This window comes from Lagenorhynchus albirostris, chromosome 6 (assembly GCF_949774975.1).
Source record: "Lagenorhynchus albirostris chromosome 6, mLagAlb1.1, whole genome shotgun sequence".
NCBI lineage: Eukaryota > Metazoa > Chordata > Mammalia > Artiodactyla > Delphinidae > Lagenorhynchus > Lagenorhynchus albirostris.
In genome coordinates this window covers 8,978,946-8,993,413 of record NC_083100.1, presented here as the reverse complement: position 1 = coordinate 8,993,413, position 14,468 = coordinate 8,978,946, and the positions used below count along the sequence as shown (strand labels likewise).

General features: G+C 42.5%; 1 protein-coding gene and 1 long non-coding RNA gene across 2 annotated transcripts in view; one reads left to right on the top strand and one right to left on the bottom strand.

Annotated features, from left to right (window-relative positions):
• LOC132522024 (uncharacterized) overlaps positions 1-14,468 on the bottom strand; it is a 39,575-nt gene that overhangs the window by 15,868 nt on the left and 9,239 nt on the right. The window lies entirely within an intron of this gene.
• LOC132522023 (nuclear body protein SP140-like protein) overlaps positions 1-14,468 on the top strand; it is an 87,352-nt gene that overhangs the window by 67,946 nt on the left and 4,938 nt on the right. The window contains 3 exon segments of the mRNA XM_060151889.1: positions 6,063-6,167; positions 7,885-8,027; positions 10,840-10,887. Of these exon segments, the coding sequence (XP_060007872.1) occupies positions 6,063-6,167; positions 7,885-8,027; positions 10,840-10,887 (296 nt within the window).

Genomic DNA, 14,468 nt, shown 5'->3' with positions numbered 1-14,468 from the left:
AACCAAAGGAAATCTGCATTGCTTCACTTAATTTTTTAATTTCAGGATGCTTCAGTTTCTTCATTGGTAGTGGGGATAGTAAAAATCCCTAAAATAAAGTAGTAGAAGTAAGGGTCTTGTGTTCATGTCTAGCATATAATAAGCACTTAACAACTGTTAGCTCTCATTATTATTATTCTCACAGTGTTCCTTGAGATATAAGGAATAAAACTCTGTCTTAAATTCTTTTTTATTAATGTGGATATAAATGAATTTTTCTTAATGTGAGGGCAAATAAAATGAAATCTAGGATGAACCCAGGTTAACCATCAAAGGCTTAGTAGGTGCAAGACTATGGGTTAATATTTTTTCTTTATGCAGTAAACTTTTGAAAATTTAAAGTAAAATGGAATTTTTGAAAAGCACTATTATATACCATGCAACTTTTCAGCAGTATCTGTTTTATATTTTTCTCGGAAAGAGGGGTAGACATAGAATTGAAATTCTGAGTAACAGAGCCCCAAAGAAAAGAGGCAAACCAAGAAGAAATAAATACACAAATAAAATTTACTAACTGAACACCTAAATTCTCATGATTTATTCTATGCTTTTGTTAATAGACCTGTTTCTCTAATTACTTTCTGTAGCTACTAACTGTTGAGAAATATATCAGATTTAGTCAGCTTCTAAAACATGACAGGGAGAGAAATATGATATCTCAAACAAGCAACATGGCGATGAATCCACAGCCAAAACCCAGGACCCAAGGGCCACTGAAGTGCTGCCTCTGATGAACTGGTAACTTCTGAGGCTGGAAATAGTTGTAGCCATAAAACACTGTGTAACTCACAAGTGATAAAGATGTCCTGCCTCATGTCCCACCACCCTGAGGTAGTCCTGTAAACTTGGGTCTGTCACTTCGCCTCTTCTGCCTCAGTTTACTCCTCTGTAAAGTGAAATGATAATAAAGAGACTGACTGCCCATCAAGGCCCATCCCAGCTTCATATACAGCTTCACATTCTGTAGATCTACCACTGGACTTGGTAAGGACCATGGACAGCTCTCTCATCGGCATCAAGAACAGGGAGCCCAAGGAGTGTCTTTAATGGATTCCCCAAATCTTTAATGGATTCCTAACATCACTGGCTGGAAGGGCAGGAACAGCAGCTAATCATTCTCAAGTTCATCTTAAGACTCCTTTCTGTGGAGTCAGACTCTGAGTTCCCCGCCCCCCCCCGACACACACACCCTCTCATGCAGAGGTAGACCCTCCTTCTGCCCTGAGCAATTTTCAGAAGACAGTAGAACTCCCCTGAGCTTCCCTTCCAGCCAGGAGAAAGCTGCTGTGAAGGAGAAGTGAGGCAAACAAATAAGACAGACCCCCATCTCCTGCTAGGCTGCCCCATTGTGATCCTGTTCACGGCTCAGCTAGTCCTTGAATCATACCTACAAATTTGTCAAATTATAGACAAATTACAATCTAAAACTCTTTGTCTGGAAAAACAGATTTGGCTAGAAATTTCCCACTAGAACAGCAGAAGCAATGTATTTTACCACCTGTCAGTAGTGAGTGGTGGCCAACTTGCTTGGGAATGAAGACATTGGATGGTCCTTCTGGAAGGTTAGCACCCTTGCAGCAGCTACCTCGTTGCCCTATGTGGTTCTTTTGGGAAGAGTATCTCTCAAAAATACCCAGTTCAACTCCCATCCACAGGGCCCCCCCACCAGGCCAAGGGAATCATGCTTCTTCATTGATTCCCTTGCTGACTCCTGGCTCAGCCCTTCTCCCACCACAGAACACACTAGCCATGATGTTCACCTTTATATTGGCAAGGATGAGTCTGATAATCTCTCCTTCCCTGATGTCCCAAGGACTGAGGTCCATCTCCTGTGTGGATCCTTTAACATATTTTGTCTTGGCTTGAGGGGAGGTGTCTGACAATTCTCTTGAAAGAAATGTAGCCTCTTTCACAAGACCTGGAGGTGGGGAAGGCCTGTTCCGGCAGAACCAGCCTCACTATCGCTTACCATGGTCTGTGCAACAGGGCTAGACTAACACTTGCTTTAGGATCTAGGCATACTGGGCTCCTATATTCTATTGTTCTTACACACTGCAGACTCTCTGATACTCTGAGGCAACCAAAAGATCACCTAAACATCCTGATATACTATTTTGCCCATAAAGATTAGTTCCAACTATTAAGAAAATTATTTTTAAATGACTTTTAATTTTTCTGACCACATTATTATTTGTAAGAGTTAATGTAGGGTTTTAGTATAGCATTAGTAGTTGTTTATTAAGATGGTAGACCCAAGAATAATTAAATCCTACTTTGTCCAGGCATTTTACTTTCTGGATCTAAGATAATAAAGTGCTGGAGCTCGCTAACACACAAATAACCCCTGTAAAGTTTAGCAGCACTTTGTTCATATGATCTGGTCTCCAGACCAAATTTCTGAGAACTGAGCTGGTGTACAACGAGTTTCTCTTTGTTTGCCATGAAGCTGTTTGTCCTCAACAGGCTTTGATGAAATAGAAGTCTAACTCACCAACTAGTCCCAAAAATATTTAAACAGAGAGAAACTGAGAGCAAGAGAATGCACATTTGCCAATAAGGACTACTGTTGGACAGACTCAAGTTATAATTAGAGCTGGGATTTCAATTTCATCACTGCATGGGAAAGGAGAGCAAGGAGAAAGCCAAGAGAACACAAGTGTCTTCTTGTGGGACAGTGGGCCTTGATTCTTGCAGGAAAAGAGAGAGAGAGAATCAGAACTGGCCTTTTCCCACTTCAGCATCAGTGCTGAAGAGGACCAGAGAGGACTGTTTCACCAAGACCCACACCTGTGTGGATAACCTTTTATACCTGGCAACTACTAACTACCATATTTGGTACTGTAACGTTCTTTGAAACCAGTTCATCTAGAGCAATTTTTAAAGAAAGCTTCATCTACCTTCAGGTCTACATTTTTCCCCACTCACTTGTTCCTCTTAGGTCTTCAAGATCATAGCCATGCTTATGATTCTCTTATACAGGTTTAGTAATCTCTCCTCAGTGTACCTCCCTAATACTTTGATAAACTTCCTAAGGATAACATTTTGTAAGGTAGAACATGTTGATCTTGGGGTGTGATTTCTCTTGGGATGAAAATAATTAATAAATGTCTCATGGGGCCATTTTTATTTTGGTGAGATTTTTTTTTAAACTTGAGTAATTGTTATGGCAAAGTCCCAGAATATGAGATAACATCATCAACCTGAAGGCTTTTTGTGTTTGGTTGAAGGAAATATTCCTTTCCAGCCGCATCTGGTCATAATCTGCTTAAAGGAAAGATTAGTCATGATCGACTTTCTGGAGGGGATTTTCTCCTGGGACCTGCATTACCCAAATTAACACCCCAGGATTCCAGCCATGGGAACAGAATGATGGGCACAGACCTTTAGCAAGAAAGCATCCCTGACTTCCAACATTCAGACACATTTGAATGATGGCAGACCTGAACATGAACATGGACATGATTAACCCTTTTGGACAAAATCAACAATTAAATCAGATACTACATTTTTCTGAAAAATATCTTAAGTCAACCTTTTGTGCCATCTCTAACCCTACAACTTTTGGAACTTGGGCATCAATTTTATAAGCTCCCCTTCATTGAGCCATTGGGCTAGTTTTTAAGTCCTTGCTCATTTTTGAGACCATTTTTGATACAAAAATCTTTCAAGTTTAGGTTTACAGCAGCTATCTGACCTATAGAGTTGAGCATGAAGTCCCCCTTGAGACCTAATATTACTGCCTTTTATCTCTGCCTCTGTATCAGAGTAAATCTTCAATGCTTTTAGTTAATTTGCATTTATATCTGTGCATATCAATTTCCTCATCTGTAAGATAAGGATAGTATTAGTCCCTATTTGACTAAGTCCCTAATTTGACTAAATTTGCTGTAAGGATAAAGTCAATTAATAGAGGCAAGGTCTAAGGATAGTTCCTGGCACACAACAAGGACTCAAAAGATGTACAACTTCATTACTCTTCTCACCTTGCTGCTCTGTTGCTTGGGAAACACATAAAACACGGTTTCAGTTTTATTTGGAACAACTTGGAGTAAAAGAAATATAGGATATATCTCAGTTAAACATCATCTTTGTAACTAACTAAGTCTAGACCAGAGTTCCACAAACTATGGCCCACAGGGCAAATTCAACCCATGAATTGTTTTTTTTTTTTTTGCAGTACGCGGGCCTGTCACTGTTGTGGCCTCTCCCGTTGCGGAGCACAGGCTCCGGACGCGCAGGCTCAGCGGCCATGGCTCACGGGCCCAGCCGCTCCGCGGCACGTGGGATCTTCCCGGACCGGGGCACGAACCCGCGTCCCCTGCATCGGCAGGCGGACTCTCAGCCACTGCGCCACCAGGGAAGCCCCATGAATTGTTTTGTAAATAATTTTTTATCAGAACGTAGCCACAGTCCCATCTTTCCATTTATGAATTGTCTATGGATGCTTTTACAATAAAACAGTAGAGTTGAGTAGTCACAAAGGAGATTGTGGTCCACAATACCTTAAACATTTACTATCTAGCCCTTTACAGAAAAAGTTCCTAACTCTTGATCTAAGCATTTGATATTTTTCTTGAAGTACTAGGTAAACTCCTAAAAAGTGACATTTGAATGGTATTTTTGCAAAACACTACTATTTGCAATGCAATGTTATAAAAAGAGACATTTATGTTACTTTTCTACTTCCTCAGGGAGAAAAACAATCAACACTGGGCCTTTGAAAAGAGGCAGAAAAAGAGGTAAAAATAAGTGATTAATGCAATTTTAATAATTAAACATCTAAATTTTTATTTTATAATCCATATTTTTAGTGATTTTCTTAATTGGCTTACAGAGCCATTTTCTTAATTGGCTTACAGAGCCGATAGCAAACGTTAGGATAAGTCCTTGGTCTTGGTCAATTTCGACCACATGACAGGATGGTGATAACACGCACTCCATTGATTAGTCAGAAGATCTGCGAGAGACCCCCAGGCCTCCTTGGGCCTCAGCAGGGCTCCTCTCACTGCACTGATAACTTTTGAGGAGGGAAATACAAAGAAAAATATATAAAAGGTATGACTCGCATGATATTTCTCTCGCCCTTGTCTTGCCCATGTAGAGAGCCATAGGCTCCCCACCAAGGGGGACTCTGGGTGGTAACACAAGACCTATGTCCTAATTCCTAAAATTCCTTTGACTGTGTAACTTTGGCTTGTCCACTGTTCTTTCTTGCTTCAGTTTCCTCCTCTGTAAATTGGTGGCTGGCAGGTGAATTAGACTGAATGGCCCCCTACACCCACCCCAGCTCTAATAGAACTGACGCTGGAAGGGCTCTTGACAGCCTACCCTCCCCATCCAGAGAGAAGCCCCCAGACCTGTCTAAAGGATCCTCCTCAATGTTGGCCAGAAGGGCAAGAGAAGGTGCTCCTGCTACTGACATTCTTTCTAAGACTTTCAACACCTGCTTCAGAGGAATTAGATGCCAGCACCCTCACCCAAGGATGTATAGAAACCCTCTCCCTGAGCAATGTGCAGTTTCTTCTAGAGCAAACTACCTTCTAGCCACAGAGAAAGCTCACATGAGAGAGAAGTGAAACAGAGAGCAAGGTGGGAAGACAGACACTGCCCCTGCTGGGGGTCCCATTGCAATCCTCCTTTTTTCCCCAGGTGAGCCCTCAAATGGGGAGAAAAAACTAAAAGTTGAGGGGTTTTTCTCCATCTGCATAACTTCAAAGCAATAGTATGACTATAAATCTTCCTTCAAATCAGCAGGAGGAAAATTATCATGCAATAGGTAGTTGGGACCAGCAAGCTTGGGAATCAGATCCTTCCACAAGAGGTTTGTATGTAGGATTTTAGAGGATGGTGGTGGAGGGTGACGTTATCTTTATGTACCTAACCTGCCTAGAAATGTACCTAATTCATGGGGGAAATCCTTCCATTACATTTAAAGTTATAAAGAAGGATCTCAAGATGGGTGAGGATAGACGGTACACAGTTTTAGAGCAAGGTGGAATGAAGAAACCAATGCTTCCTTGCAGGTCCAAGAGTTCCCAGAGAACCAAATATGGATTTTCAGCTTCCTGAACTTCCTGTGACTTGTGGTGAGGCGAAGGGGATTTTATACAAGGAGAAAATGGAAAAAGGTGGGCTTCGTGGTCTTCTAAACTTTTCAACTGGAAAACTCCCATGTGAATAATGTATTATACAGGGGGTAGACACCTGTATTGGGGGTCTCTAGGTTTGGTGCCTCACCAGGAGGACTGAAAGGACTCAGCATATAGTTGAACTCATGGCTGTGATTTATTAAATTGAAAGGATACAAAGCAAAATCAGCAAAGGGAAAAGGCCCATGGTACAGGTGTCAGTTTCCAAGAGTCTTCTCCCAGTCGGGTCACCAGGACACACTTAATTCACCAGCAATGAATTGTAACAACACATGTGAAATGTTGTCTGCCAGGGAAGCTGCCCTGAGCCTGAGAGTCCAGGGTTTTTATCAGGGGTTAGTTACATAAGTACCCTCTGCCTAGCACATGCCAGAATTCCAAACTCCCAGATGGAAGGCAGGTTTCACATAAACCATACTGTTTGTATGAACAGTTAAGGCACAGTGAGCTACTCTTAAGTTCTGGGAGTGGTGAGACCCCTCCCCAAATCCAAGTTCCCAGATACCAGCCAGGCACCAACCTTGCAAGCAGACTTTCTAAAGAAAGCAGCCTCAGTTCTGTTCTGTTAGCTCTTTTCCACACAGCATCCCAGATAGGCTGGAGGAAAGATGGCATTCCCACTCTTTTAAAATTAATAAACATTAGCCTACCAGGCCATCTCCACTTTCCCCCAAGGAAAAGGTCCACAGGTGCCCATCCAGCGCCCAATACAGGGGCAAGTGCTTCAATAACAGAATGGAAGATGTACACATTTGAGAAATCCAACAGCAACCTTCACAGCCACATTCCCTATAACATCTGTATGGCCTTGTGCTAACTGGGAGAAGCACAAGATTTAGACTAGAAGACCGGGATTCGAGTTTCAGCTGTACCAAGAGTGTCTATTTTGTATGGGCCAAGTTGCTAAGTCTCTCTCATCCTGAACTGTCCTCTACAAAATGGAAATAATAATAAAACTTTCCTCACCATATTATTATGAGAAAAAAACAAGATAACAGATAGAAAAGTTTGCAAATTACAACTGTTAAAGTACAGTACAAATGTTCATCTACCATAATTAATTCCCTCCTCCCAAAATATGGTGCTTTAGGTACTGAGAAGTATAAATGTTTCCCCCATGATTGTATAGCATATATATAATTTAACTTTTCCCACTTGATAACATTTCTACAATTGCTTTTAACAAAAAATAGCTATGAGCCCAAAATATTATTGCAATAATTGATTGCCATTCACTGGCTGATCAACTTTTGTACAGGACAAGGCAGACATGGCTGTGGTGACAGTTGCCACACTGCCCCATGTGTGACCTCATCTGCTGCCTCAGAAACTCAGCCTGGCTCTATCCCGGGTCTCAGAGAAGGGAAGGGAAAGAATCTTGCCTATTCTTCAGAGTCCTCCATTTTTTTCTCTTTTGAATATAGTGAAATATTTTTTTAAAGTAAATGTTGGTAGTAATCACTGTCCTTCTCATCGCATGAGGGTCAGAGTATGCCCACAGGGCAGGAAGTCTGCTCCTGCCCTCACCTTTCGGACTGCTGTAGAGCCCCAGAGAGGGGACTCAGCTATCCTGCTGCAGATATGAACCCAAAACGAGTAGCCCAGATTCACGTGGCGGGAGGTCAGGTTCTGGGGTATTCACAGTTGGGGGCACACCCTGGCCACAAAGGGAGCTCAGCTTGTCTTGGTCTCACAGGCACCTCAGAGAAGTGTATACAGGATGCATATGGAAAGTGGTTCACCCTCAGGGAATTTGAAATTGAAGGAAACCACGAAGCGTCCAAGAACTGGAAGCAGAGTGTGCGCTGCGGGGGATGGCCCCTGAAAACCTTGATTCAGGTATTCTAGTGACAAAGTGCTACCATCAAGGATTTAGTGCCACGAGTCATCAACTTCCAGCTTTAGCAGAATTTCCAGAAAACCATCATGACGCCCCTTGCCTGGGTCGCAATGTGCATATTATCACTAACATTCCATGTGGCTGTTATATTTGCTGGCTTACATTACAGCTTAATCCTCTAAGTGCATAAACTCTTACACTTAAAAATTTTTTTTAAATTTTTATACAATTTTTAAAGGCTACTTTCCACTTACAGTTAACAGTTATTACAAAATATTGGCTGTATGTTGTACAATACATCCTTGAGCCTATCCTACACCCAATAGTTTATACCTCCACTCCCCCACCTCTATGTTGCCTCTCCCCCCCTCCGCACTGGTAACCACTAGTTTGTTCTCTATGAGTCAGCTTCTTTTATGTTATATTCACTAGTTTGTTATATTTTTTACATTCCACATATAAGTGATATCGTACAATATTTGTCTTTCTCCATCTGACATATTTCACTTAATGTAATGCCCTCCAAGTCCATCCATGTTGCTGCAAATGACAACATTTTGTTCTTTTTTATGGCTGAATAGTATTCAAACTCTTACATTGTTGAAGGTAGGACAGTAAATTATGGCCTTGGCACTGCCACTAATAATTGCCACTGGGTAATTTGGTCACAGGAAAGTAAACTAAATTTGGCGTGGGAGGGTCTTAGACTTTTGGAGGGGGCCAATGTTGAAAGTAACAATAATTGAACTATGTGTCTGAAAATAATACATCAGAATGAGTGTTTTCTGGATATCCATCTGAAATTCATTCTTGAAAAATAATATTTTAAAATGAATTTAAAAATATCTCTTTGGGGCTTCCCTGGTGGCGCAGTGGTTGAGAGTCTGCCTGCCAATGCAGGGGACACGGGTTCGTGCCCCGGTCCAGGAGGATCCCACATGCCGCAGAGTGGCTGGGCCCGTGAGCCATGGCCGCTGAGCCTGCGCGTCCGGAGCCTGTGCTCTGTGACAGGAGAGGCCACAGCGGTGAGAGGCCCGCGTACCGCAAAAAAAAATATATCCCTTTGGTTCTCATCTCGGCCCCCTGATGTGGACAAAACGGGCCAGGTCTCTGTCACAGATGAACCCATGCCTTCTGACTCTGCCCCGTGCCCCAGATGGTCCTTCCTTGTGCCACTCTAATGATGAGCAAATATTTATTGAATACATCTAAAGCCACAGGGACTGTAAGGTGTGGCCCCCAGCCCCTAACCAGGAGGAAGGCTGCACGTTTATAAACATAGGATTGCACAGCTCATAGATGCCATAATGAGATTCTCTGGCAGGAAGAGATGCAGAAGCTTAGGGAAGGGAAGTTCATTTCCATCTTTGAGGTGGAGGACAGTTTCATGGAACAGTTGGCACTGAGCTGGGTCTTAAAAGAAGAATAGTTCTGACAAGCAAAAGTGTCATAATGAGGAATTCTATATAGAAAGGATGGCATGAAAATCCTCCCCATGAGTGTCAAGAAGTTGTGGGTTATAAGACTCAATACATGAGCTGGGCTGATTGTGGAGGTCCTGCGGCCCCAGAAAGGAGGCTGAACCCTTCATTTAATCATGGAGGAATTGTGGGAGGTTTGGGTTAGGGACTGACAAAGTTGAAAGAGTGTTTTAGAGGTATGAATCTGATCAAGGAATGCAAGATGGATAAGAGGGTAGAGTGCTTTAACCCATGGAGACCTCAAATGACCTTCACCACCTTTCTGCCTGATCCACCCCATTCGACCTGCAAGGCCCAGCTCAAACAGCACACTCTCTGCTGAAGTCCTTTAAAATTCACTGAATTTGTTTCCTATTGCTGCTATAAAAAATTCCCACAAACTTAGTGCCTTGAAACCATGTAAATCTATTATCTTACAGTTCTAGAGACCAGAAGCATGAAATCAGTTTCACTGGACTCAAGTCAAGGCATCGGCAGGGGTGGTTCCTTCTGGAGTCTTCCAGGGAGAATGTGTTCCTCCCCTTTTTCAGCTTCTGGAAGCAGCCTTCATTTCCTGGCTCGTGGCCCCTTCCTCACATCACTCCAACCTCTTCTTCTGTCAACACATCTCCTACTACTCACTCTGACCCTCCTACCCGCTCTTGTATGGACCCTTGCAATTACATTGGCCCTACCCAGATAATCAGAATCATCTTCCATTTCAAGCTCCTTCATTTAATTACATTAGTAAAGTTCCTTTTACCATGTAAGTTGACACATTCATGGGTCGGGGGATTAGAACAAATTCATGGGTCGGGGGAGCATTATTTAGCCTACTATACTCACCCATCTCTGGATCCCAAAATACTCCGTGAGAGCACAGTTTACACTTTATCATCCTTACCCCACTATATGCCAGGTTTTCCCACTTGTCTCACCAAAGGCCTGGATACCTTTGCGTGTCCAAGGCCACTGATGGGGTCTGCCAGCTGTCAATCACTCACCAGGTGTGTGCCAATGGAGCTATAGCATGCAAGGTATAAAGATAAAAGCTAGAGGGGTACTGGGAGAATGGAAAGGAAGTGGTGGGTGTAGACGCGGTTGTAAAGGAAAATCTGGCAAAACTTTCTAAGGAGAGCAAGAGAGAGGATGCAGTTTTTAAAGCTGGCTTTAAAGCTGAGTCTGGATAACAGAGAGCACCATGTTACAGACTTGGAGAGGGAGGTTATTTTCCATGAAGGCCCCTTGAGTTTATGTTGATAATGGGACATGAGTGGAAGGTAGTGGAATTACCGATCTCACAAAGTAGAAACAAGGACCCGTCACAGCATGAATCTCATTTTTCTTTCAGGAAGAATTTCTACGAGACCCATCAAGAAAAAGAAAAAAGGACCTTCTGGCCATGTCTCATCTACCACATTGTTGACTTTCCATCTCTCTGGCTTTATTTTATGGTTTCTAAATTAACCAATTATGTTGAAACTTGATTTTATAATATGGTGCTTTTTACACTTGCTACTTCCAAACATTTCAGCGTGTGCGGCCAGGACTTCTTTGAGCATTAAAACATTTGAGATAGAGGTGCAGGGGTAATCCTTAAAAATATATAATGAGGCAGAACTGACCTTGTACATTTGTTTTAGAAAAATATGTGAATGGCATACGGTAAGTCCCCAACATACGAACCTTCAAGTTGCAAGCTTTCAAGTGTGTTGTGCTTTTGTGTACTTTACTGTACAGGACTGTAGAGAGTACAGTAGTACAGTGTCTTTATTTCAAGCTCAGGTTGTCCAAAAGCAAGTGTAAAAGCAGTGGTGATGTAGCTGGTACTGCTAGGAAGACCCAGGAATTGAAGGCCCAGAGGAAGGACAGAGAGAGACAAGAGGAAGAAGTAACTGAAGAACCGAAGAGATTCACAACGTAGGAAATGGCAAGGGGATTTTCTTTATTTGAAGAGGCACTGTTAGTTTTTGAGGTGCAGGCCCGAATGTAGAACGTTACGTGAGCCTGTGCTCCGCAACGGGAGAGGCCACAACAGTGAGAGGCCCGCGTACCGCAAAAAAAAAAAAAAAAAAAAAATGTTTTCTTTACTTTTTGTGTTTGTTTTTTATGTATTATTTGTGTGAAAAGTATTATAAACCTATTACAGTACAGTACTGTATAGCCGATTGTGTTAGTTGGGTACCTAGGCTAACTTTGCTGGAATTACAAAGGCACTCTCGGAATGGAACTCTTACTATACTGTCTTTTTTTTTTTTTTTTTTTTTTGGAATATAGTTGATTTACAATGTTGTGTTAGTTTCAGGTGTACAGCAAAGTTAATCAGTTATACACATGCATATATCCACTCTTTTTTTTAAGATTCTTTTCCCATATAGGCCATTACAGAGGGCATACTATCTTAAAATTAGACATAAAAGATGGAGTTGGAGCTGGAAAAGTATGATTTTGAAAGGCACAAAAAAGTACATTTAATGACTATTGCTTTTGCAACACTGATTTTATTTTCATTGGTTTTTCTGGGTTCTAGCTTTAATGAAATAAGAATTGAGCAAAATGGAAACATCTCATGGTCACTCTAGCTAACCTATTATAGACCTAATGTAGAATCCCCCTTTGGAACGGATATATAGCCATATGTCACCTGGTAAAGCAAAAAAACAAAACCTCTCCTTCACATGCACACACACACTTATGCTAAGTCCTTTTTCAAGGGAAACTTTATTTCCTTTATGGAGATGACCCTTTAGAGAATAGAGTGACTGGGAAGCAGATGTGCCCTGTGGGAGAGGCTGCTGACCTGGAAAGCTCTTTCCTTTGTGTAGAGGCCCTTTGGCCCCAACAAAGGGGCTTTGCAGACTGCAGTTCCATCTATGAAGGCAAATTCTCTCTCCTTCAAAGTAGCATGTGAAGTTCATGGACCAGTGGTTTCTATGCTGTGTGGATTTCAGGGAAGGCAGTCAGATAGTTGATGTCTTCCTCTCCAAGACAGGGTGTGAGAGAGAACATGTGAAGTGAAAAAAGGAAATAGAAAAACTTCCATTTTCCTGACTTCCAACAGCAGTGACCTTGGTCATCTCAGTCAAACCAGGAAGTCGAGGTCTTCACAAAGCTGGTTTCTGGGGCTACCAGCTCAACTGACTTTATGCTAAAGACTCAGTAACTAAGCTCTGCATCCACTGGGTTTTCTGAAGAAAGAGATGCTATTAAGGCCAAATGTTTCTGCCCAGTCCTAGGGAGTCAAGGGTAATTCAGTCTGGGTTAATCAATTGAGTTGACCGTCTCCCACCCTTTATCACAGGCGCCCTCTCTCTGTTCCCTCTGCGCTTACAGCTATTAAGGTGTGACCACCTCAGTTCTCAGAGGGTCTCTCCAGAGCATCTCTTCCTTTCCCAGCCCCTTGGTTTCTGCCATTTGTGTCCTCTCAGGACCAAATGGCATAAGAAACTCTGAGCCAGTAGCCTAAAAATAGTGGTCAGCATCCATTAGGATGAGAAAAAGGAAAAGCGGTTACATGGCCCCATGCCAGGGCCACTCAAGTCTATGTGGGGATGTCCCCAAGGATGTCCCTAACAGGCCATTCCTCGAGCTCTCCTACTGAAAGGGAGCACATGCACGAGATACAGCTTACGGCCTAGAATTTCCTCCCATGTGTGAGTTTTGTGTCTCTTCTTCTTATATTGAATTTATAGATGAAAAGAATTTACAAATTGAGGTGTGTTCCAATTCACCTCAGCTCACTGGGCTCAGGGATGATATTCTGTTATGATTTGGAAATAGCAGGACATCTTGCTTTGGCTCATAATATTGTATTATAAGTAGGGGCTCTGCATTCTTGTAAGCAATGGACCTCACAGAAGCACTAAGAATGAGATGAGATATTTAAAAATGACAGCAGGACTGGTGATGGGCTGGATGTCTGGGGTGAGGAAAGGGAGGAATCTGTGTTCACTTCCAGGCTCCTGGGTGGATGGTGGGGTGCTTAGTGAGATGAGGGGGGCACTGAAAGAGGAGCAGATTCAAGACAGGAAGTCAAGGACTGTGGTTTGGGGGCAATATGGGTTTTAGACATGATGATAGACATCTAATTGGAGATGATGGAAAGTAGAGTTTGGATGCTCAGGGACTCACAAAGAGACCAGAGACACAGATCTTAAAGCCTAGGGACAAATGTGGTAGGTGTGGTCACGGGAGTAGTCGTGGCCATCTAGGAGAGTAAAATGAGCAGGGAACATGGGGCAGAGCCCTACAGAATTCCAACTTTCCAAATGAGGAAGCTTAAAAAAAGAAGCAAAGCACCAGGAAAAAATCTAAGAGAATGGAGTGTCATGGAACGAAGCATAAAGAGTGTTTCTAGAAGGAAGAGGTGGAATGGCACTCCCTGCCACCTCCCCATTTCCTCACCACCCACCAAAATCCCAGCTACCCATCACTGGGTGGGCCAGTCCCCAAGTCTATGCATTGTTTTGTATGTAGATTGTCACACAAAGATGTGAATTCCTTCTTCCAGCCCATGGTGTAGAAAGGATAGCTTCATCTATGATGAAGAGCTGCTACCCATTGGATGAAATGTTTCCTCACCACATGGTTCTCTTTCCACTCAGGTGGCCCAGGAGAGGGGCCAGGTGCCCATCCTTTGGCCATTTCTCCAGCACAGACACACGACCCTCATACATAGAAATTGTAGTATATAGGGATTCACATGTTATTGCCACATAGATTAACACCAAAAAGAAAAGGAAAAAATGTAATTCCCCTTGCCCACCAATGGGCTCATTCCTTGAACAATTCTTATTTTGGTCTATAAATTCTGTTGTTTTAACGTGTGTTTGTTACTCCACGATACTTAGATGCAAACACTGTCAAATTTTTAACTTCACAAATGAAATAAAATCTGGCTAAAGGTCCCACATATTGAGATTGATGAAAAATCCAGCACCAATTAATTTTGTGGCCCCATCCCTTCCTTATACAGGACAA